This window comes from Mirounga angustirostris, unplaced genomic scaffold (assembly GCF_029215605.1).
Source record: "Mirounga angustirostris isolate CCGP_5_RB_7025 unplaced genomic scaffold, mMirAng1.0.hap1 SCAF_3, whole genome shotgun sequence".
Lineage (NCBI taxonomy): Eukaryota > Metazoa > Chordata > Mammalia > Carnivora > Phocidae > Mirounga > Mirounga angustirostris.
Genome location: NW_026991711.1, coordinates 120,359,523 through 120,386,104, shown reverse-complemented (window position 1 = coordinate 120,386,104; position 26,582 = coordinate 120,359,523). Strand labels below are relative to the sequence as shown.

Here is a 26,582-nt window from a genome sequence, read left to right as displayed (position 1 = left end):
AGTGACTTTCTCTGGAAATAGATTAAAAATTAAAAAAAAAAAAAATATTCCAACAAGTCATTGTGGGGAAAATAAATGGTTCTAATTTTCAGTTGTTGATAATAAAGATATTTTTAAGTTCAATGCTATAGGCAACTTCATCTCATAAAGTCAGAACTAATTTCTATAATGACTCATGTATAAGCACATGTACATTAACTTGAGCTTTGCTGATAATTGCATCTTCTGAAAAACAAAGCAGCAATAACTCCAGTAGCATTGGAAATCTTTTGAAAATATTTATCTGTAGAACCCAGAATCAGGGATCGTGAGAGCTTCTCACAAAGAGTTTTGTGTTTCAGTATGGTAGGCTACTGAGGAACAGCTAAAAATATTTGCATTCTGGGCTTCTGCAAATCTAAGTTGCTTCTTCTCAGAGAAGCTTATCCGAAGAGCTTCCTACATAAAGTTCCTAAATTCCACAATGTATCTGCCTCAGGGTGCTCTAGTTTAAATTCTATTCCACTGATTGTGGGGCCACAGGGATAAACACAGGGCTTTTAGCTGCTTATTGTGCAAAACAGAAGCCAATTTCCATACACGGTGGAGGGATAAGATAAACACAGAATGCCTGCCCGGACATTTCTTATCAAAAGCATCCTTTGTGTCAGCTCTTCTACTAGATGGAGGAATCAATAATGAACATGCCAGACATGACATAAACCTGCCCCGTGTACCTTATATTTTGTTCAAGAAGCACTTACCTGAATCATTGCTAACCCTCCCAAGTGCTCTTTGAGGTATGCCCCAGGTGGGCACGTTGGCCGATAACAACCAGGACGTTTGCCAGTTTTGTGAATATGTGGCCCAAGAGAGACAGTAACATAAGTCACCTGGTTTCAAAACCCGTATTCTTCCCACTATACTCTGATTACAGGGTTAAAAGGTCAGGACTCATCTCCGTGGTTATTACCTAAGCAAGAACAGCTCTTCTGGTGCTTGACTGGTATTGAAATAGATCTCTGTCAGGTGCAAGCAACTGTCGTTAGAGCCGCAGAGTCGGCCCGCTATAGTGTAGCTAACGAGAACCTGTGCCTTCCACCTCTTGCCGAAAGTGATATAGTGCTGAGAGCCTCCTGGATCTGCCCATGGCAGGTGGAAGAGGACAGAGGTGTCATAGTATAGAGGTGACACCACTTAAGATCTGAGAAACATAAGAGGGAAAACCCCATCTACTGGCCCATCTTCAGGAACTTGTGCACATAAATTTTGACCCTAATAAAGGGCACAGTAGGGAAAATTTAATTTTCAGTATTTTTTGAAATTTATAAATGTATACTATGTATTTTCTTTAAATGCATAAACATATATCTTTAGGAATGTCTAAGTGGTAGGTATGTAGTTTTCAGAAATAAATCTTAGAAATTACAATAAATTTGTAAAAATAAAGTTAGTCTGTGACAGCAAACTATTTTTTATGTTTCGGGGGTTGATCACATCTCTAGCTGCCTTGTCATCCTAACATTCCATTATCCTATCACAAAATACCATGCTTCTATTAAAGGAAAAATGCTCATCTGGGTCATATCAAATTTAATTACTCTAATACTCATATAATTATGGAGTTGTCTCAAATTCCAAATGCATCCATTATCTTAAAAATTAATAGTTTTGCAGTGAAGAAAGACAGTGTAATCCTTTTAGCAGGAGAACATTAAAAAAGTAAAGGGGAGGTTAAAATATCAACACAAAAATAACAAGACAAATCTTAAAATCCTTCTCTCTCTGCCTCCCCTTTGGCCTCTGCATATAGGAATACAGTACACCAGTAGAGGGGAGAAAAAAATGAAAATTAATCTGACACTCAATAAATATTTGTTGGATGCCTAGTACATGCTAGGTATTGTCCTAGACACATGCAACATATCACAATGATATTGAGATCCCTGCTCTTTGGTATCCTCAAGTGGTGAATGCTTGGTAGGGGTGGGGTGGGGGGGTGGAGAGAAAGAGGTAATAAGTAAGCATTAAAAATAATAAATAAGTAAATTAGATAATACATTAGCAGGTGATAAGTGCTATGGAACAAAAAATTGAGGCAGGGTTATGGATTGGTTCATCTGGCAAGAGAGGGGAGGTAGGCTACAGTATTAAAATGGGTGGAAGGGGGTCCTATTGAGAATGTAAGTTGTGAATAAGGTGAGGGAGTTAGCATGTGGATATCTTAGAACAACTATTCCCAGCAGAGGCCCTAAACCAAGAGCCTGCCTGGTGCATTCAAAGAAATGGCAAGGACAATGACTGTGATGAAGCAAACAAGGAGAAGCATTGTAGGAAAGGAGGCCAGAGAGTTAATAAGGGTCAGATCATGAAGTGCCTTTTAGGCTCCTGTGAGGCCACAGCCTTTTGCTCTGTGTAAAACAGGAAGCCAGTGGAGGGTTTTGAGCAGAGGAGAGACAACATTTTAGAGCATCATTCCGGTTGTCTGTTGAGAATAGACTGTGGAGGACACAAGGGTACAAACAATTACAAGAGCACTGCAGTAAATCCAATGATGACCCTGACCAGCATGGGGTAGTGGAGATGTCAAGAAGTAGTTGGACTTGAAAATATTGTGAAAGCGGAATCAATATGATTTTCTAATTGAGAAGGAGGTATCAAAGACACCAGTATCTCTGGACTGAGCCACTGGCAGAATGTAGTTGCCATAAACTGAGATGAGAAAAATCTCTTTGGATAGAACACATTTGTAGGGTAAAGTAAGGAATTCAGTCTCATACACATAAAGTTTGGGATGGTAGTAGTCATCCAGTGGAGAAGTCGAGTAGATAGTTGGATTTCAAAGAGTTTGGACCTGGGGAGAGATATTTGGTACTGAGCAGCACATGGTAGGTACTGAAATCCACAGTTCTAGAAGACCTCCCCAAGGGAGTGAGTGCAGCTAAGAGACAACGACCCTGGAGCGCTCCAATAGTAAAGACGGGAGGGACGAGGGAGGCTGCCAGGGCAGGAGCTGAGAACACAGGTGCCACTCATCTTTGTGAAGCCCATTTTCAATTGCTTAGATAGTCTTGATCTCTTAGTCTCTGCCTGAAATAAGTTATCACGTGGTCTACAAAGGGCGCTTGCTGCACCACGCTCATGTGTCTCATTAGCAGAGAAAATTGTGAACAGATGTTTGCATGTTTATCTAGGTTTCCACTCCACAAAATTGGTGAAGAGATTTGTCAGCAGAAATTCAGTGAACTCTCTATCTGCCAACTCCGATAGTAGAAGCTGAGATTGGTAATTAATATCCTCTGTCATGTGGAAAAAAATAATTGTTATGTCAGAAAAGAGGGAGTTAGCGGAGACCAGCAAACAGCTCCTCCACCGAGGAGGCGGGAATGTGCAGTTGTTGAGCCGAAGAGTCCACGTTTTGTTTCTGCCAGGGTCTGAAGAGAAGCAAAACAGGGTAAGGTACAGGACTGCCAAAACCTGAGGTGGATGGTGCTGCTTTACTGGTTTCACCTGGTTGGCATTTGAAATGCAAGGCTGTACGGTGGGGCAAGAGTTAAGAGAACAGAAGGCAGCAGAAAGAAAGCAGGTGTAATAGGGAGTCCCACCTGGTTACAGAAAGCCAAAAAGGGACTTAGTGTGTGTAAGACACAAAGTCTAGTGGGGCACCTGGGTGGCTCAGTCGGTTGAGTGTCCAATGTCTGACTCCTGATTTTGGCTCCGGTCATGATCTCATGGGTTGTGGGATGGAGCCCAATGGGATTCTGTGCTCAGTGGGGAGTTGGCTTGGGTTCCTTTCCCTCCGCCCCTCTCCTTGCCTTCCTCTCTCTCTCTCTCTCTCTCTCTCTCTGGGATAAATGAATACATCTTAAAAAAAAAAAAAAAGACAACATATAACAAGAAAACATTCTTTACTCTTACTGACAGTCATAGAAAAATTTTCGGAAAATCAATGAGGTATTCATGATGTTTGCAAATCAATGAGCTTCTGAATCATGCAAGCAATATTTTAGGTAAGTCTTCTTCAGAACAAAATAAAATATGAAAATCGTGTTAGAATACTCCCACCTTCCCCCCCTTCCTTCTCTCCTTCCTTTTTTTCCCTTCCTTCTTTCTTCCAACTTAGCAAAGGAAATGATCTATCATTTTCCCCCTTGAGTCTGTGTGTGGTTGATCCTGGGGGATCACTGCCCTTGGAGTGTGTAGCCTTGTCCACCCTCGCCTCTTAACCCTGACGGACTGTATTCCAGAATTCCAGTATAAGAAGCAAGGAACTGGCCAGGACTCACAGCAGTCTGGGAAATAACATTCATCATATAATATGAAACATTTTAGCTTTTCTGCTCAAGTCATTTTTATAAAACAGAAAAAGAGAAAAAATATCATTTTAGAACAAAAATAAATAAAATGATAAATTCTTAAAACCATGCACATTTTAATGTTTCTACTTTATATATTTTTTTGCTATCAAAATTGTACTAGGATCACAATATTTTCTTACTGCTAAGAGATATCCATAGGCTCTTAATCATTTATTTAAATAATCTACAAAATGGAGCATAAGCATAAAATACTGAGCTTGTTTATCTGTTTAAAATACTAACAACTTCTTTTTTTAAAAAAAGACAACATATAGCAAGGAAAACTAAATTGGTATTTTTTAATTCTACAAAAACATATAAATATTTAAATTTATAGCAAAAGAACAATTATACCATTTAGTAATGCTTACAATATTTAAAATGTGTAATTCTTTATGCACAAGCTACTTTTATAAAGTTAAAGAACTGTGTGCCAAGCATATATCTAAAAGATTTTTGAAATTATTTTGCTTTAGCTGTGGCTACACTCAATGAAAAAACAAAAGCTCCAAAAGAAAAATCATATAATCATCAAGTTCTCTTTTTTCACTTGTGCTATTTTTAGCAGAAAGTACAACTGGAACCAAGCAGCAGCTTACATTCATCTTTACACCAAATTAAATGCATGATGAAAATTTCATTTTTTAAACCATTATAGATATAGCCTTAATCATCTAATGTTCCATTCTCATTCAAACTCATTAAAAATCAAATGTTAAGTGATTTGTTCTCCCTAGATAAAAACAAAAACAAAATAATTTTATATAATGATGACATTGGTTAACATAGAAATGGTCTTTATCTTAAAAGATGGTTAACAAAAGAGCTGCCCTGCATCACTAGTATTTCAGAGAGATTTTTTGAACACATACAATGAAAATTGCCTTTAGAATTTATTGAACAATATGAAACAAAAGTTGGACACAAATGTACACAAACTATTTAAAATACATTGCTGGTGTTCATTCAACACCTTAATTCCTACAATAGCTGATACTTAATAGCAGTTTGAGCATGGTGTAGTCACACCAGATGTGTTCATGTGCTATACAGAAGAGTGCTGATTTTATCTATTCCATGCTTAGACATATTGGGGGGAAAATAAGAAACAAGTGGTGGGTAGTGGCTGAATCTTGAAAAACAAACTGTTTTAAGACTTAATTGAATTTTTGCTGTCCATCTGAATTGGAAATTTATTAAAAGTTTGCAGATATCTGCTCTGCAGAAAGACAGCTTATGAATGATGACACATCCATTAAGATCTTGAATTTCTTAAACTCTTCATATTTGTCAAATTAGCATACTTTATGACTTATGAATGCGTATAAGTTTTGCCTCATCTGAGACTAGACCGAACATCTATAAATAAGATGCAAATAAAATGTTTGTGATCACATATCATCATCATTTCTCAAGTGGTAAAAAATAATGTAAGTGGGCAGCCAATATTTTAAGGTTTACTGAACCAATTCATACTATTCTCTTAACTTCCCACAAAATAAAAGGTAAACTCATGCCTGTTGTTTTACTCTAGTAGTTCGTTCTTTCTTTTCTTTCTTTCTTTCTTTCTTTCTTTCTTTCTTTCTTTCTTTCTTTCTTTCTTTCTTTCTTTCTTTCTTCTTTCCTTTCTTTTTCCTTTCACTTTCCTTCTTCTTTCTTTCTTTCTTTCTTTCTCTCTCTCTCTTTGCTTTTTTTCCCCATTTTTATTTATTAGGCTCTTTCTAAGAACCATAGCAATATTGAATTTATGGGTTGTGTTTACTAGAGTCTAGAGAGCTCCACTGGGAAGCCTAGAAGTCTCTGCTGATTACCCTGTAGTCTTTAAGCCTGCATAGCCTAGAATCTATCCAGTATTCACAGTAATAGATGGTCTAATGCTCTGTGCAAGCTGTAGGCCAATCATTTTTAACTTGAACATAATTATATGGAAAATAGAAGTGAGGGGAGGGTATGCTCTATTAGTTACTGCTTAAGAGGCTTTGCTTCCCTGAAACCCATTTTGGCCAGTAATGCCAGGATGTTCTATAATCATGCTGTTTCCTGTTAATTTCTTTATTTTTGCTACAGGTCTTTATTTCCTGTGGTATTATTTTGTAGAACTGATCTTATTTAAATATGAAAGGCAGTGAGAAGTAATATATCTCAAAAAAGTCAATGTACTTAGCACAAAATGTTTAATGAAGACTTTTTTTTCTCATTATTGTACCCTTTCTACTTTATTTTTGAATGCTTTTTAATTGAAGACAATATCAGGTTATATTAACAATGATGAGTCCTGGGAACACTGTTTATAGTTATCTGACCCCTAGGCAGGCCACATTACATATCTGGATGTTGGTCTTATTTGTAAATGGAGAAGGAAGGAATAGATCATCTGTAAATTCCTCTCAAAGTTACTATGTTTGTGTTCCATTCATAGACTTGTACTTAGAAAATACATCAGTAATAGCTCCTATGAAACTGAAAATACATACAACTTTTAAGAGGATGACATGTCTCCACTCTAAAAATAAAAAAATCTCACTCCTTCAGGTAGCCATTGAATACAACCAAAAAATAAAAATAAAAATTTTATCTTCATAAAGCAACTTATATAATAGAGCAGCACGTTTATAAAATGTCATATTTCACTTCCATAAGGCAGGCTATTTTACCATAGAGAACAAAATATAGTCCCTACTTTATTGTAAAGAATATTAGGGAGAAAATTATCATTTGGAGACAAAGTTATGCAAATCTTGTCTAAATATATTACTAGATTTAAAAATTTTAAAATACAGTGCAAAAAAAAAAAAGATATGCTACAGTAGCATTTAGCAACTTTAACACCCATTTTTCAGTTCATTAATTCAAGAAATATTTAAAGAATACTTACTTTGTGCCCAGAACTATATTAGATGCTTGGGGATAACACAGTGAATAAAACTGGCAAAGCCTGGCCTTTATGGGGCTTACATTCTGGGGGGGGGGTTGAGAATGTTGGGAAGGGGGAAGAGGTGGAAGGGTAGACAGGGAAAAAAAAAAGCAAATTTGTAGTTTGTCATAGAACATACAGGGGAGAGGTAGGGTACGAGGGAGAAGGGTTTGCCTTACCGATGAGGCTATATTTGGACAGCTACCTAAAGAAAGTGAGGTGAGAGAACTCTGTGGGACAGAGGGAGCAAAACAAGAAGACAAAAACCTGCTTGGCAGCCAGAGTGGAGCACGTGAGGGGCAGCATGAGGAGATGCAGTAAGAAAGGAGCCCTTGCCCGGTATGCGGGGGCTCGTGCGCATGCATGTGCGTGAGGAGAGCGGTGTCATTCACTAAGGACCTTGAAGACCGCTGTAAGAAATTTGGTTAGAGAGACATGGAAAGTCATTGGAGGGTGGTGAGCAAAGAAGTGACACAATTAAATTGATGTTTAAATCCCTACGGCTGCTGTAACTGATAGAGGCTGTTGGAGGCAAGGGTTGGGAAATCAGGGGAACCAAATTATAAGCATACCACAGTTTAAAAAGCTAGAGGTGGTGGCACACAGTGGATGCGGTGGGAAGTCGTTGGCTTCTGGTTATATTTCAAATACAGAATCAAGGGAATTTGCTGATGGATTAGATGAAAGTTGAGAGAAAAACAGAGGACTCAAAAGTGACTTGAGGTTTTTGATCTCGACATCTGGCAAGATGGAATTGGCAATAACTCTGCTGTGGGGAAAACATCAGAAGGGGAAGTTTGAAAGCATTTGAAATATTTGTTGTCTAGCCCCACGGATAAGATGAATGCATTGTGAAGCCAATCATCATTTTTAATGTTCTGTGCTGAATACAGTAGATTTTTTTGCTTAAACTGAATGTTAGTCATTGCTTTCTGGGTTTTGGTGTTTTATATTTTATGGCATTTTTTTGTTTGTTTATTAAATACTCTAACACAATGTGTTTAAACCATCTGAGGGTTCTTTGAAAATCTTCTCTGGCATGAAACTTACACAGTTTTAATTTTTCCTGTGTTATTGCTATGACCATAACGGACTTTCAAATATTTAAAATGCTGCTGAAATGTGTCAAATTCAGTTCCCATGGAGCAGCTGTATATTAAAAAAATGGGTCATTGACCATTTTGTAGATAACGTAAGCATTTTGATTGACAAATCCACAATAAGTGGAACAGATAGTATAAAAGAGTCCTTGAGGGTTTGAGCTTTTCTAGTTTAAGGAAGAATGCTGTGCAGGGACATTTTACTGTATTTTAGTCAGGACAGAAAGAAAAGAGAGCAAAATGGAAAATGTGATTGTTAAGTCAAACCTTGGGTTGTCTTGTGAGGCCACTATCAATTTAGGGCAGTGGTTCAATAGCTCTTGGGAGTCATAGCTTCCTTTGAAGTTTGCTGGAAGCTACAGATTCTTTCCTCAAAACAATATGCCCTGACATTCAAACTTTTGTTTAAAATTTTAGGAGATTCAGGGATTCCCAGCCACCTTGAGGTGAAGGGTGTGCACACTTTAAGGAGTAAACCTGAAATGCTTCAGGTTGTAGAAATCTTTAGAGTTGTACCAGTATACAGCCAAAAGAGAAAGGGATGCTAGATGGGAAAATCATACAGGATTTTATTCGCCTTCAGAAAGTGTTCTTCTTATTATAAAGCAGTGTGTATGTGTGACAGACAGAGAGACGGAGAAAGAGACAAAGAGAGTTTGTGTGTAGCCATACTGATTAAAAGTTTCTCTCAGAGATTTTTAAGAAAAGATGAGGGCCAAAGATGTAACATCTTCTGCTCCAGGGGATGCTTCTCCCATTTCCCCCCTAAATTTCTATTAGCAGCTGAGTGCACTTATAATGAATAAGATACATACGTTGGGCAACTTTATGAGCATTTTAAATGGTATCAGATCCTAAAATTTAATAGCACAAATCTCAGATAAATTTTCTTTCCTCTTCACATCTCCTGCTCATGTATTTTGAACATAAAGGGTTTTAAGATGGAAAAAGAACATGTGAAGCTGGTCTAATTATGATTGTCTTCCTTGAACTATAATTTATGGCAAATGATTTTAAGCAGTTTAATTAAAATAAAAGTTTAATGGATGTGTATTGAGTTCATTCCCCAGGTGAAAACTGTAGATTCTATTGGATGGCAGTGAAATTCTGATAGTAGCACATTATTTTTTAAAACATAAAATTAAAATGGTAATAGTGGCCTAACTAGAATCTTCAAATGCCAAAGAATTAAAAATTATGGAAAGTACTCTACTCTTCACCTATAATTCTGTACAGCATAAGAGATAAGTCATTCTCTAGCATGAAAAGGGTCTGTATAGTTTCTGTGGGACAGAGGCAGTGGTTAAGAATTGAATTTCCAGCATCAACTCTGGGACCAAGATGATTGTTATGCTCAACCTGTGCTAGGAGTGATCGCAACCCAAACAGAATGTCTTTTAAAATGATTTTTTTTTTCAATTTCGCTTTATCTTGCTCCCCTCAATGCCTAGCTAGTTTCCTCCGATTTCATGTACTTGAAATTGAACTTTCAAATTCTCCTCTATTTTGTTTAATGGTGATGCTTTTATAAGGATTCTATGAGAAGTCAATATCCAATGTAATCTTTTTCCTACAAAATTGAAACTTATCTTGTACGATGAATTCACTGCTCAGAAATAATTCAATATGTGGCCTTGTTGTTGACACAGAAATCCAACATGTTTCCATGAAGGTCCATTAGAAACAGAGTGAGTTTTTAAAACAATTGATAATATATCATAATGAAGATATTTTATAAGGCATTTACATTGTCTCTCTTTCAATCACTATGACAAAAAAAAATTAAAATAAGCCCCTGACTGACCTTATGAGATGAGGACAATAGAGATTATTGTTTTAAAGCAAACCCAATTTATTTTTCAAGTTGTTCTGATGTTTAATAACAGTTTGCTGTTATTTATATAGTGTATGTGCTTCTTTTGATCAGATACAAATTTTAGTAGGGAAATAAGCAAACATTCCTAAAAATGAATTATAAACAACTGTATTTTAGAATACTAAAAGGATTTTAAAACTTTCAATTCAGCAAAGTTAATATCTTTCCCTAATTGAAATAATGGAAAAACAAAAGTGTAGACACTTTCATGGCTTTGGGGAAACGATCTTCATGCCCCCAATGTCATGTTCCTTAGCAGCCATTGTTGGGATCTGCTTCCACTACAGTCCTGCATGGTAGGCACCATTTTGTCTTCTTCAGAAGGTTCATCGAGGCATTGGTTACTGTTAACATGTCTCAAGGTGAGTCTCTGTAAAAGATAACCAATAATCAGTGCAACCTATTTTATCTTTAACTTCACTAGTTCATTAGATTAAATCTATTTTAAAAAATCCTTTATAACTTTTTTTAGTGCACACAGTTATAGGTTTGTAAAATGAACTGTGCACATGGCTCTGAATTATAACACAAGTTTCACGGTTACAGTTTCTTCATTGTCTAATGCACCTTTAGCTGCAGATGGTTAAAGAAAAGGGCTGACATTTATCATGCAATGCCAAGAATTCAGGCTCCTTTGCAAAAAGCCCATTTGTGAGCTCTGAGTTCACTTGAGGGCTGCAAATATTAACATGCTTTCACAAAAGCTTAGTTTTCTTAGGCATGTATTGATTCAATAACCATTTGGTAAACATGCAAAGAGATGTCACAGCTGTGACCCAAATGAACAAAACCACTAGAGATGTTCCCATTTCAAAATACTAAACACTCCATAGTATCTGTGCCTATGAGACATTCCGTGTAGACAAATGATTATAATAGCAATAGCAACAAAGGCCTGTGTTACTTGATAGTATGCTTACCATATTTTGGTTTTCATTTTTAAGCATCTTAAAAAATAGCAATACCAAATATAAAAAGAGATGTTATGGTCTTATGTTTTGAAAATTATATGTGCATTTTACTTTGTGCATAATAACGATATTCATTAATAAGCATCCTCTCAGTACCTGAATGCTGAAATGTAATTCCAGTAATTGTAGCATGTGAACCAGTCATCACATGTCTTCTGTTTTGAGTTTACATTTATATTTTGAAATCATATTTTTTGAACTTTTCAGATATATATTTTAAAGATTTTTTTTAAATTTATTCATTTGAGACAGAAAGAGAGAGAGAGAGAGAGAGAGAATGAGCAGGGGAGAGAGGTTGAGGGAGAAGGAAAAGCAGATTCCCTGCTGAGCCAGGAGCCTGACTTGGGGCTTGATCCCGGGACCCAGAGATCATGACCTGTGCTGAAGGCAGACACTTAACCATCTGAGCTAACCATGCACCCCCAGATATACATTTTAAGACCACGTGTTTTATACAGATTAATTTATGCACACGTATTATATAGATTTCTGCTCAGTTTCATGGGCAATGCCTAGAACCATTTTATATGAAAAACCCTAAACCAGAAGAAAAGCGTTTGAATGTATGGGAGGTGATTTGCAGGTATATCTCGAAAAACAGCACACCATATACTTTTGTTGCCAATACTAAAATTAAAGGTAAACAAACATTTCTGCAGGGGGCAGCTCTTGAAATTACACTGAATGTTGGATTTTAAAAAAATGCAGGGCGAATGCAATAAAAAATGGTGGAGAAACACTGCCTGGACAATTTTAGTTTATTTGGATTAGGACTGCATACCCTGGGCTGTACTGTCCTGAGGAAAGACTGAATGGAAAACAGGCTTGTGGTGGGATGCTTCATTGGCAACGAGCAGGAAATTAAAAGCACAAGGCTATTAGACAGGAAGGAGATTTCAAGATTGAGGCTTTTGTTGCTCTCAGTACATGAAATCAAGCTATTTGTACAAAAAAGAGAGACAGAGAGAGAGAGAGAGAGAGAGAAAAGATGAAATGGCCAAAGGCCAAAGATAGGCAAGAAGATGGTTGATTTATGCTTATGGTGCCAGAAATGATGCTGTTGGCTTATGAACCAGCAACCAATTTGAAAAAAAAGATACAAAACAAAACATTTTTTTTCCCTAGACAGTTTTAGTTAAAATCAACAAAATATTCTTTATTTTTGTTACATACCTGAGGTCTTTTGTGTATATATGTCCTCTTTCAAAAAAAGCCATTTACCTTTGCTTGCTTCTATTAGATCTTTTTTTTAAAAAAAAAAAGTATGTGACTTTAAGGATCAGATCGAATATGTGTTGTCAAGTACACAAATGATGATAGTTTTAAAAAGATTAGTATTTTTTTTGTAAAAAGTATTTTCTTTGAAGGAATTCATTAGTCAAAAGCCACCATCGTAAAGATAACAAACAACTCGCTGAAAACCTCTTCTTTTTAATGGAGTGTGGTAGAAAGACCAGTTTAGGGTCAGACAGACCTACATGTGAATTCCTAGCCATGAAAATTTGGGAAAGCTACCAAATCATTCTGAGGAATCAGATTCTTTGTCAGAAAATGCGTAACTATACAAGTGTTTAAAAATGCCCTTTTCTCTGCTGCTTAAAAAAGTTAACCTTTAGTCAACTATGTAACTGTGATCCCTTAGCAATCTGGTAAGAGTAACAATGTTAACATGTTTCTAGGCAACATTGCTTATGGTAAAAATAACCTCTGAAGGATAAACTGCATCTGTATCTGATAAACTTCATTACAAATACCTGATAGGAAACCAAATCATGGACTTCTCAAAGCGCCAAGACTTATAATTCTGCATACGCTCTTGGCTTCCTGGGAGCTGGGCCTGTGGAGTTGTTACAGAGATTTGTCTCCGTGGGTCATAAACCTATCAAGCCGGGATGGTTGCCACACCAGCCTGATAAGACTCTCATCCCCTCACAGCAGGCTGTCACCTGTGGAAAAGCTGGCTCCCCTCAGGCTAATATGAACTGCTACAAGGTCTGCTGAGAGAAGCAAGTTGTGGTTTCTGTCGCAGAATTCTGTAAGTAAACTCATGAGACTAAATGTCTGGTTAAGCCTAAGAAGACCCCTTGTTGGGCGTTACACTGCCAGGTAAGCTTTGGAAACAAACATATGTAAATTGCCTTGTACACAAGTTCTCTGTGCAGAGTCCAGACTTTCCCAGCTTTCTAACACATCTCAAATGTAGTTCTAATGTAAACAATGCCCCTTCTCTCCACACCTCTCTATACCTCATTCAGCCTTGTCATGAGCATTCCAAGCTCAATTGTGTCTTCTACTAACAACCTTTAACTGGTTCACTAGAACCAGAATAATTCCCTAACTTCCCATGTGTTCTCATAGGAAGGTCCTGCACAATGTAATATCCTTAATTTACAGGACAATAATCCCCTAAGATCAAGAACAAGGACATATTCTTATTTGCACTCTTTCTAAAAATTCCATAACAGTTTTTTGACTTCAACTGAATAATGATGCATTTTCTTGCTTACTGAGAAGATATTCACAAATCACACAAGTGATAAGAGACAAAATTTTTAAAAAGCTTTTATTATTATATCGCTTTGCAACCACAAAGAAATACTTAGATATAATTTATAAAGTTATTGAAAATTACATCTTAGTTTTTTAAAAATGCATTTGCTTAAAGTTTCAGGTTAAAGTAAATTCTAGAAAAGCTCTCCTAAATCTGCACACAATGGAAGTACTGGAATAAAAATTAATAAAATTAATTAATTTTAATGTTCCAAAAACAGTCCTTTTTTTGGCTATGTTAGTTTTTTTTTTAACTGATTTTTCTCAGCTCTAATGCAAAATCTACTGTTACATAAACATGGCTATAGTTAGCCTAAAAAGGAGCTAATTTCATAATGTATTCCATTAATTATATTTATGCATGTATAAATATTTGCAATAAAGTGAAAACTGGAAAATACTTATTAATTAATAATAGACCAAACAATACTTAATATAGTTAGCTTCCGAATTAATAAGCAGCTAAGAAGTAAAAGACAGACAAATAATTCCATGGAGAAACAGCACATATAGATTTTTCTTAAGTACATTTTAAAGCAGTTTCTAGATTTCAGTAACAACATAACAAAAATAGTAAAATAAATTTAACACAGTCTACAACACAAATTTTCAAAACTTATTAGAGAATATAATCAGTAGGATTCTCAAAAATATTTCTAAAAACTTCCATTCTTGTATAGTTTCTTAGTAGCCATTTTTGCAAAGGGCTATCATTACATGTTTCCACAGTGGACTGCGGGGGGCCATCAGCTACTTTGCTTACTGAGAGACAGGACTGGGTGATTATGTGAAGAAGAGTGTGGGTCTGTTTGACAAAGAAAATAATGAATAATGACAAAATCAAGTACAAAGGCAGTAATCAATCAATCATTCTCAGCAACATACAATTTCTACTGGATAAGGATGGCAACCACACATCACAGTAATTGCATCCATGGAACTAGGAGCCACCTCCTTTTTAGATGGCATTGGTATCAACTCTAGTAAGTAGGGGTAAATGAAGATAAGCCTGGGAAGCTGAGAAGAGCCTGAGATCAAATGGTGAAACATCTTGAGCAAAGGTTATTTTGGACAGAAAAGGTATATTCTCAGTGTTCATTCTAGGGATAAAATGTTTTTTAGTGCTAAATGAGTTATTTTGTGAAGAGATACTCAAAACCGTTGACTATCCAGAGAGTTTTCAAGTTATGGTTCTTGGCTTCATTCCTTTGCCCTAAATTTGAGTGGACCCAGGGGAAAATCTAGGGGATGATTTAGCTTTAACTCTTTGCTTCACTTTGTACAGTGTGGTACTTGAATTGTTTCCGCTATGTTTTCACAGGGCTAACCTGTGTTAACAGAGTTGCACATAGGCACAGCCACATTCATCTAAATGTCAATTAGAAAGTTAATGAACTTGGTTTGATTTATTAAGGAGGCTAGTTTTGTTTTCGTTTTTGTTTTTTTTAACCATACCTGAATTTCCTATCTATATTGTTTAAAATTCCTAAACTTGTTAATCCTCTACCTTCAGTGATGTTTTTTAAATCAAATTTTTCTTGATAAATGTCATGTTAACATCAAAGACTCCAGTGTTAGTGATTGTTAATTTCATCTGTTATTAAAAAGAAAAATGAATTATAAAGTTGCCCTTCGTTTAAAATGAAACAAAACTTGATCTTACTTATACTCAGGAAATAGAACTCCAGAATGTAAGTACAGTATATTTTTTTTCCATGAAAAAACATTTGTAATATTCCCCCCAAAATATTATCATATGAATGACCATGAAAAAAATTCAAAGAACTTTCACTCCTGATGCTTCTGAAAAGCCATTAAACAGAAGAAAAATTAGAAATCTCAAATAATCCCATTGAGATGAAGGGTATTGTTCATTTAAAAAAAACCTACAAAAACATTTAGTGTTTTCATTTGTTTGAAAAAGAAGTATAGTTTACTTATTTTTCTGAGTATTCTGTCTAGAAGAGATACCAATTACTAGTATGTTATGTGTTTTCTAGTTATTTTTAGTGTTTATATTATGCAAATGTATTAATTGTGTTCATCCAATCATATATACTCCACTTTATCGTGGGTTTTCTTATCATTTCTTATCATCTGTCTTATTAAAATAATCTAAAAATATAAGAAACACAATTTCTACAAAGTAGATTTGCCAGAAGTCATTTCACTTTTCCATTTGGGGGGACTATTTTTCCAATTTGGAGCTATTATAAATAATGCTATAACAAACATCTCTGAACATCTCTCTCCACATCTATAACCATTTATTCAGAAATGGTTCTTAGATGTGAAATCACAAGGTGAAAAGGTATGAACGTTTTAATACATACCGGCAAAGTTTTAAAACATCTATAATAATTATTTTGTAATAATAACAGTAGCAGCTAACATTTCTTGTGCTTATTCTATGCCAGGGTACTCTATTGCATGTCAGTTTTACTACACCTACACCAGTATTGTGTGTCCCATTAAAAACATTTCTTGACATAGGATAAAGAAAGAGATAAAAGAACACAGATGAAATGATTTTTTATGTATGTATTTTTGATAGTTATAAATAGCCAATGAAAATGGAAAAATAAAGTTAAATATTTCTCCTGCACTGATTATTCAAGACTTTGCTTATTTTTATATTGGGTGTACATTTTTTTCCTTTTAAATCCTCTTTATTAAGCATATCAGCCCTTACCATACTTGTTGCAAATGCCTCTCACAACATCGGAAGACTGTCACGTTCACTCAGTTTTGAAGGTAATGTGACAGAACCAGCTGATAGGAAGCGTACTGCCACATATCTTCTCCTATTGCTTCATTTAAAATACTGACTAGAAAACAGGGTAATATGAACCCTAAGCTAGTATCGGTTTTTGTTTATAACATTACTTAATTATTCTCCTCTGAGGTATAAAGCACTAGTATTTCCTGACAGAATTTTAGCCATACTGCTTTAAGATATACAAGAAAATGATTATAACTCCTGTTTTTACACATATCTGTATGTTTTACTAAGACAAGATGTGTCATGGAGTATCCCTCAATCTACCCTTTTGAAGAGGCAATTACTATTGAAATCAGTCTAGGAAAACAAGGTGAATGACAAAGTAAGACTTACAAAATTGTAAAATCAAGTCATACTTTTGTACCTTCTTTGTTAAAAAGCACTAAGTGCAAAACCTGATAATTTAATGAGCAGAAGTGACTGCATGGTTGATTAGAGTCAATCACATAGGCCTCGGTGTAAAACATGCCATACTAAAATGAAGTTTAATTGAAAGAGTTAAAAAGTTTAAAATGAAACTCGATTGTTATATATGATGATAAACAAAGTAAGAAAAAAGACTGTTACACATATTTCATAGCCAAGGCAGTAAGATTTCCCCTATTGATATAGTACAAAATCATAATTTTTAAAAAATTAATATAATAAAGTTATTATTCAAAATATTAAGTATGATCTCCTGAGAAGGTGAACCATGTTTCATTAGAACAGAATATGAGTATTCTAAAGACCGAGTGTCAATGTTTAAGAAACAAAAACTAAAATTACACTACTATACTACGGAAGTTCCTATTCACTAATTGAGTCTACGTAAGAAACCACAGCTATGGGATCAATGGGAATATGGAAAGGTAATACTAGTCAGATATACACAGCCTTCTAAAGGTAAACTGATTTTTATTAGGAGTTCTACACAGGGAAATGGCCGGGTTGCCATTATAGATTACTTACCTTGAAATTATATTGCCATTTACCTGCTTTCTGATAAAGGTAAATAAAAGAGGAGGTTTTAAGTCAAGTCTAAATATAAGCTTCTGTGATTTCAGTAAATATCAGTCCGACATATTTTACCTACTGAAAAAAATCCTTTATCTTGTGACTCTGGGAAACATTTGATACAGATGGATATTGAATTCATTTTCTCAGTCAACTTGCTCAGTCACATGAAAAACAAGACATTTTTAGCATCATATTTTGCTCCCTTATTTTTTTCTTTGTTGCATAGTGTTTGTTGAGCATAAGTGTTCTGTTCTAAAATTAGATTCTTACATTGTATATAGCTGCTTGGATGTTCTAAAAGAAATGTGATTATGTGCATTTATTGTCAGAAAATGTAAATTTCAGATGGATTGGAACACAACTGCAATGTTCAAACAGAATATAAGAAAATCTGAATAAAATTGAATGGATGGATGATAGGACTTTATAATAATAATCTGTTTTTTAAGATTTTATTTATTTATTTGAGAGAGTGAGTGAGAGAGAGAGAGAGAAGGAGAAGAGGGAGAGGAAGAAGCAGACCCCCCTCTGAGCAGGGAACCCGACACAGGACTCGATCCTGGAACTCCGGGATCATGACCTGAGCCAAAGGCAGATACATAACCGACTGAGCCACCTAGGAGCCCCTAAAAATAATCCTTAAAATGTTTCAATGAGATGAAATTTAGGGTTCCTTTTTTCTTTTTTTTTGTTTTAATTCTGTGGCAAAGGCTTTCATAGCAACAAAGTGTTCGGGTAATTTATTTAAGAGATTCTAGACCAGGTGAGGATCTTGTAGTTTTGCTAGGGATGCTCAGTTGCCCTCAAATTGAACACATTTAACCACTATAAAGTGGTACTGAATTAAATTCATGGCTGTTAAAAAATATTTAGCTAAGAAGGTAGGAACATCTATATTTCAAATCAAAGTTGGCCAAAGACATGTATTTATTACCAACATGTGCTTAGCTTCATTCAAATAAAAGGAGAAGCAATTAGATCATAATTGTATTATGAATATGTGTAAAGTTTGTAAGAAATTAGACCATACTGACAAAGTAGTTTTATGACTGTTCAACTAAATAGATAATGTTTATTGCAGAATATCTTTCCAATTATTAAGGAAAGGAGAAATTCTATGTGAATAAAATTTGGTACCACAAATAATTGATAATATTTAATAATTCCTTTCATTTATTATAGTAATACATTTAGCTTTTCAGATCAGCATCATTAAAAGCACCTAATTGTTCCCAGTTTTTCAATGTGGTATAGTAGAAAGAGGCAATGTAGTATAGTAGAAAGATTATTAAATTCAGTGCCAGAAACCTGAGGTCTAAAACCTAGAGAAGCTATTTAAACACTCTAAACTTACATTTAATATTATGAAGAATACAAATAATAATATTATCTTCTAGGCCTATTGTTAGAGTTGCTTGAGAAAACAGATGAAATTTTAGACACTCAATAAATTTCATTCCCTTTCTTTCCCCTCATCACTCACCTAAGAAGCAAACTGGATAGACTCCATGTTTTGAGGCTTTATGATACTATTTCAGTTTTTCTCTACATATTCCAATAATTCTCCTCCTATTTATGACTTGCTTTTCTAAAACTGAAAGTACTATGGGTGATAAAGTGATGGAATATTTGAGCTCTTCACACTGTGAGATTCACATTGTACTGGTAACTAGCTTTCTTTGATTACTTTCTTAGAACTGAACTCCATCCCTGCTGCTGGTGGTGTGATCTTTGTGCTTACTTTCCTCCTGATAAAGGCTGAAAGAAGAGAACTTTAAGAAAAGTTTCAGCTCTTGTAATTCTGTGAACTCGGGTTCTCAGATTCCTAAGTTTTAAAGAGTTCCCAGGTGATGTTACTAGTCCCAGAATCACACTTTGGGTGGCAAGGGTTGGGACTATTCTGTAGACTAAAATGACCCCAAGTATTATATTTCAATTTCTTTAAAATAAAAAAGCTCTTTCTTTCTTTTTCACAAATAAAATCAATCTTATTCAAAGCTGAAATTTCCAGAAAGGCAATTCATGATTCCTACAATTATTCAATTCTTTTGTGACTTCTCTACATTGTGATTTATACATTCATAAATTTGGCAAAAAAATCTATACTTTGATTTAAAATATTAAATTTAGGCAGGTTGAACATCACAATTTGAATTTTGAAAACATAAACATATAGGAGAGTAGAGTAAGCTATGTTACATAATCATTACAATGATCAGATTGTTTATTTAAAAACCATCTCTCAATATTTATGGCATATTATAAGCTTTTTTGTGTGTGTTCTAGAAACAAAGTTTACATGATACAAAATACCACGATGCTTGAAAAATCCTACCATACATAACTATTAGTTATCCAAAATAGTAAATTTACAAAAATCATTTCTATGTCCTACGTGAAGCAACCTACTTTTTTTTTCTCTTTTCTGTCAAAATCCCTCAGTATTCAACAGTCTTTCTACTGGCTGATAAAAACAAAATATACACCTATGTACCAACAATGTAGTTATTTCAGAAATTAAAGAATCTGAGTTATGACTATAGCAGCCATCATCTACTCAAAGACAAAAGAAAGTTTGAAGATTTTAAGTGGTATTCTGAAATTCAACACCACTTCATCTTATAAAAAGTATGTACGCTCATTCCCCTTTCCTTAGAAATACATGCTAGATTTCTTTACTTTTAGCACAAGCCCAGTGAAGTTCTGGGCTCCTGGTGAAAACTAAAGAGCAATAGCAACAACAACAAATTATTAAAAAAAAATACTACTTGCAGGATTTCTCCTTTATCTGTTCATTTATCTGTACTTTTCCTAATAAAAGAGGGAGGGAACCAAGGTTCCAGGTTTACCCCCATGTGTTATTGAAGGAAATATCTTCTGCAGTCTTAATATAAAGAGTGGTGATGATGAGACCTCAAGAGAAAAAAATGGGGGTCAGACAGAGGTAAACGAGGTATTGGGGAGACAAGAGACTGAACAGAACACACTGGTGCATTATAGGAAAGATTTGAGATGTTTGCCCTTCCTTATGTCCCAGAAGAAGAGTATTGTATGTCCAAAGAGCTTGGTTATATTACATAAATTTTAAGGCCAAATTTTAACTCTACACAATCAGTTTCAAATCACATAAAAATTCATTAAGTTTTCCTGCTAAGAAACTACAACATCATGTAAATTGAAATGACATTCAAAAAGTTCTTAAAAAGAAGACCTTGTTGCAATATCAGTAACACCAAGGACTCTAGTTTTTAAAATGTTACACGGGAAGTATATCTTAGGCTTAGGTAGAACACTGCATTTGTGAAATTCATTTGCCTCTAGTGCATTATTTATCTTGCAAGAGTAGCTTATTTCTTATCTTAAATAAGTCACCAACCATTTAATAATGTGGAAAATGTAACACAGATGACCCAATTCATTTTGCTAAGCCTAGAGAACTGAAAGAAATGAAACTTTCAAGGCAACTTCCTTATGGAGAAGAAAATATTTCTTTTTTAGTAGCTCCATCTGATGGTTGATCTGGTTTTTACACACTGCCTGGCTATAAATTCCCAACCATAATTTTATTGTTTTCTCTCCCTCTCTTCTATCAGAAAGATGTGCTATATTGAGAAAATGCCGCTTAGCTGATTATGTGCCTAATTAGTTTATTGAATTTTGCAAAGTATTTACTATTATAAAGAGCATTCATGCTAATCTTACCAACTTTTTTCTTTTTTTCCCCTTAAATTGAGAAGGATAAATTTCACCAATTACAACAGTATACAACTTGAAATTTGAAAAATGGAAATATTGTTGATATTGTCCTATAATGTGCATCTTCATACATACCTCTTAGATAAGCATAGCTGGTCCCTTGCCTAATTTATGTTAAGCATGTACACGTGTTAACACACTGTAAGCACATAAAAATGACTTTATTTTCCTTATTCATTTTTTTATACTAATGAACTCCTTTGACAAAACCCTATTTATATACTATACCATCCTAATGCTATCAGATAGGAGCATGCATGCTTGAAAATACAGTTCTTCCAGTGTAGAAAAATAGCTTAGGATTGAAGTGTATGTGAAATATATAATGGAGTTTAAGCACTAAATAATAAGTAAATTAAGGAAAAGACTGTACCTCAGCATCATATTCCCATAACTGATTTCCTCTCATGTGGTGGCATTTTAGCATGATTACAGGTCCACTGAGTCTAGACACATCCAAGCACAAGTCATCGGTTCGGATTTCTTTGTCAGCAGTATAAGAAAATACCTGGAAATATAAAATTCAACTAATAAAATAATCTCCTTAAAAACAAAAAAGTCACAGTATAGCAGATTTCTCTGTGGAAGCATTCATATCAACTTGTGTTTTCAAAAGGTCCCTGCTGTGTGACCTTGAGAAAGCTAGTCCTTTTCCTCAACTGCCTGCAAAACAGGGACAGTGTTAACTGTGTTATAAGGTTTTTGTGAAACCTCAATTTAACACATTAAATTATTAAACACACATTATTTACTGGCACTGTATTTCCTGCACTGTACTTGCTTTATATATCTCACAACAGATTCAGTAAAATAAAGTTTGTTAACTATATGGGACTATATGAGGGCAGTCCTTGTTCTCACCACCATATGACCAATTCCCCAACTCTATAGAGGGAATAATGTTTTTCATAAAGACATTTAAATCTTTTTCTCCATAAGAACATCATGTACATTTTATTAAATATTGTCAGTGTGTTTCCAAACGTTGTAGAATTAGCTTCTCTAGAGACCTCATTAAAGAAAGGCAGGCTCTATGCTTATCTTTCTCATATGGTTATAGCTGGGCTTGGCTTCAGTTCTTCTCAAAATATCCAAGAAATGTTAAGGTGGAGCGTAGATTCATCGTTAGCTAATTTAAACTGATACTATAATAATCTCCATGTTTTAAACTGGCATGAATAGTTTATTTATAACATTGATTATTAAAGGGTCACGAGAATTATTAATAATTACAAAAGTTATTTTCTTCTGTTCGCTCTGATAAGCATGGTTCAGTATTCTATGGGTATTTTTTTCCTTACAATGTCAAGAGGGAGTGTAATGAGGAAGGTTATCTGAGGATCTTTTAGTTTCCCGTAACAGTCTGGTAAAAATAGAGGAAGTCAGCTCTATATTTCCCTATAAACTCTGGAGCCCTAGTGTGTAAGCCGAACAAGTTATTCTTGAAGGGGTTACCTCTACAGCACTGTGACTCAGGGCTTCCCTGAAAATCATAAGTGGTAGGAGAAAAATGCAAAAGCAATTCTTCACACAGATGTAAAAACTTGAGAAGTAGATGAAGTTCATTTAATTGAACTATATAAAATACAGATTTCATGTATGGCATTCAGAAAAAAAATTTCCTATCTTTAGTACTTTTTAATGTTCATACTTTTAATGGAAATTATGATGAAACTAAGAATAAAAGAAACACCCATCAGATATTAGTACTATATCCTTTCCAAACATGGTATTTATTAATACAATATTTAATTTAATACAAACATATTTAATTAAGTAAATGAATCGAGTAGTAAACCTTAATTTGAAGGAGGGAAATTTCTAGAGAAATCTCTTTTATCTTTTGTTTTAATGTGAAGTGTAATTTTCCACATAGAAATTATACTCTTTTAGTTGTATACAGATGCCAATGTAAATGGAGACACCAAAGCATCCACATTTGCCACTAATTTTGTATGAGTATAATTACAGCCTGAACAATGATTTCTCCTCAGGTCTCTTATGATAGTTGGGAAACTTTACCTATTGAGAGAAGTCATCCACTTTCTTTGTTCCTTAATTCCTAACTGTAATTCATTTTACGGTCAATCAGTAGCTATTTTAAGTGATTTACATTCAAGAAAGATTTATTCATAGAATATTTTCTGAGCCTATATATATTATCTGAAATTATCTTTCTTTGGCCTTTGTACTTGAAGAAAAACTTAACTGATGTTAAAATACTTGGCCCACAAATAATTTTTCCTTTAAAAAGATCTGTATATAATGCTTTCACTATTTTCTGGCATTAATTAATTGGTTAACAAATCCTAATGAATAATTAACAGGATTAATTTATTTTTCATACCTGAGAATCTCATTTTTATGCTGAAGTATTTCTAGGATGGTTTTTATTCTGTATAATAATACAAAGTCAGTGCATGTCAGTATATACATGTCTTTCTTGATTTTATCCGGAAATTATTAGGCTTGATCTCAATTATTTACCCTTTATATCTATCCTCTTTTTACCCATCATTGTCATCTCTGTGCTTTTTCATATCTCCTACCATAGGAGGCTCATGGAACTCACTTTGGGATAGACTAAAATTTTACATGCAAAGTACTTTGTAGAGATCCAGGTATGCAGATAGCAGTCAGTGACTGATACCTAGTGTTATTATCCCAGTCTTATAGGTGCTCCCAGGATGTGGCCTCGTATATGGATTCCTGCCTTGATAGTATGTCCAGTTCCCAAAGAATTTTAGGACAGGAGCCCAGCAGGCTTGGCTCTTGCCTCTCTGTGCCGACCCCTTGGCACACAGTCTTGAGGAGGACCTCTCATACCTGATGACAGACTGACCTGACACCTGTAGTGTATATAGTCACCCTCTACGACTTTGGGGACAACCTCACATCTTGCTTTAGATTCGCTAGGAAGCAGGGGCTCCCTACGGCCCTTGCCTGTGTCAATACCCCACATTGCAGTTGGTATGTGTGGTTCCTGGCAGAGTATCTGCCTGATCTGTTCTCCTGTTGCAGTTAAAACATTAATGCCTGATTATAAGGTAAGATTTTCAATCCTGAACCACATATGAAGCACATTAACTTAAACATCACACATGGTGATGACTTTACAAGATCGAGTCCCTCAATAGTGAAGTCTACTTGTATGTTCTTTCACAAAAATTGCACACTATTCCTCCCTTTCTGGTTACCACTCAAATTACTTTAGCATTGGTTATCGAGACTGATTCTCACTAAAACCGGAAGTGAGTTACACAAATGCTAGATTTAGCATATTTTTTCAGTTGCTCCAATGCCAGATTGATTCTAATAACAATGGGTTAAATCAAAGTCTCATCACTTTAAATGAAGGTGACTAGAAGCAGAGTAAAAGAATCAATCTCAGTGTCCTTCTATCCATTATAAAAGAGGAATATGGGGGCGCCTGGGTGGCACAGTCGGTTAAGCGACTGCCTTCGGCTCAGGTCATGATCCTGGAGTCCCGGGATCGAGTCCCGCATCGGGCTCCCTGCTCTGCGGGGAGCCTGCTTCTCCCTCTGACCCTCCCCCCTCTCATGTGCTCTCTCTCATTCTCTCTCTCTCAAATAAATAAATAAAATATTAAAAAAAAAAAGAATATGGAGGAAGTTAACATTAATTGAGCACCTGTGTTAGAAACCATGTGTGGTACGATTCATATATATTATATTAAATAAGTTTGCCCTTTTGTTACATTGTACAATTACATTCATATTCCTATGCATACCAACTTAGCATTATTACAAAGCATAGTAAGTAGAGCTCTTTACGTGAACTGTATAGATGCAATAATTTACGGTGCTTTGAAAATTCTGTTTTGCACCTAATCTTCATATTTGTTTTAACACATAAAATTATGAGCCATCTAGCAATACACATCTCTGTAGTCTGTTGGTCAAGCTAGCTATAGAAACAACCACTAAAAAGGCCAATCTTACTCAATTGTTTTATGTTAAACTATCTTATAAGAAGGGATAGATCCTTTGTTCCATTTTGTGGGCCCTTCCAAAACTACTTTGAAAACTATAACAATTCAGTTTTTATTGTCTCCTATTAGTTTGCTAGGGCTGCCATAACAAAGTACCATGGACTAGGTGGCTTTTAATCTTCTCAGAGTTACTGGAGGCCACAGTTCCAGATCAGGGTATCAGTGGGATTGGTTTCTTCTGTGGACCTCTCTCTTTTCATCAATGTAGATGACCATTTTTTTTATTTTTCCCTGTGTCTTCCACGGTCTTCCCTCTGTGACTGTGTCCTAATCACTTCTTATTATAAAAACAACATCCAGGGCGCCTGGGTGGCTCAGTTGGTTAAGCGACTGCCTTCGGCTCAGGTCATGATCCTGGAGTCCCTGGATCGAGTCCCGCATCGGGCTCCCTGCTCGGCAGGGAGCCTGCTTCTCCCTCTCCCGCTCCCCCCTCTTGTGCTCTCTCTCTCTCTCACTCTCTCTCTCAAATAAATAAATAAAATCTTTAGAAAAAAAAAACAAAAACAACATCCATATTAGGTTAGGGACCACCCTAATGATCTCATTTTATCTCAATCACATCTTTAAAGACCCTGTATCTCCAAATGTAGTCACATTCTGAGATACTGGGATTAGAACTTCAACATAGGACTGGGGAGGCGGGGCACAATTCAGCCCCTAACACCTATTAACCCCTTACTTTGAAAGAAATAATGCATCTTTCCCTACCCCTAGATGAAAACTATAGGTTTGTCTGCTTACTTGTCCAGGACCCCTGGGGATTCAGTTCAGAAATTAGAATGGTCTGTTTAATATTATTAATTGAAATTCTGAACAAATGTAATCCCAAATCTTCTCCCTTTCTTGAAACTGGATGTGCTTTAGGTTGGAAGCCTGCAGTGGGATAGGGCATGGGTAACTTCTCTATTTCACCATCTTGAGAGCTTCTTTTCTTTCTTATCTCTCTTGCCCACTCCCAAACTCCCCCAGGCTGCAAATTGGTTTTTGATTCCTCCAGGGTCGTAAAAGTATAAGAGGTCTTACCTAAACTGTCTCTCTCTCTTTTTTTTTATTAAGTGAAGATACAGAAAAGACTCTCAAGAGTGAGAGGAGTCCCGTCAGGGTTGCCACAGGGTTGGTCTTTTATAGAAAGCTAACCAGAGAACTTAAATTCTTTTAACATTTCTATTGATATCACCATTGAGCAAGGACTAGTCATAACACCTTCAATGGCTTACTTCCTTTTTAGGGCCTGGTTGGTTATTCCTTGTTGGTATCATAAACACCCACCCCACACACCTAGGGC

At 35.4% G+C, this 26,582-nt stretch overlaps 1 protein-coding gene across 2 annotated transcripts in view; it reads right to left on the bottom strand.

Moving 5' to 3' along the window:
- Positions 1-10,185: 10,185 nt before the first annotated feature.
- GALNT13 (polypeptide N-acetylgalactosaminyltransferase 13) overlaps positions 10,186-26,582 on the bottom strand; it is a 544,730-nt gene continuing 528,333 nt past the window's right edge. For both annotated transcript variants that reach the window (XM_045867449.1, XM_045867450.1), the window contains exons 12-13: positions 21,659-21,793; positions 10,186-10,597 (exon numbers count right to left, since the gene is read on the bottom strand). In XM_045867449.1, coding sequence (XP_045723405.1) covers positions 10,457-10,597; positions 21,659-21,793 — 276 coding nt within the window. In that variant the 3' untranslated portion in view covers positions 10,186-10,456. The remainder of the gene's footprint in view (positions 10,598-21,658; positions 21,794-26,582) is intronic.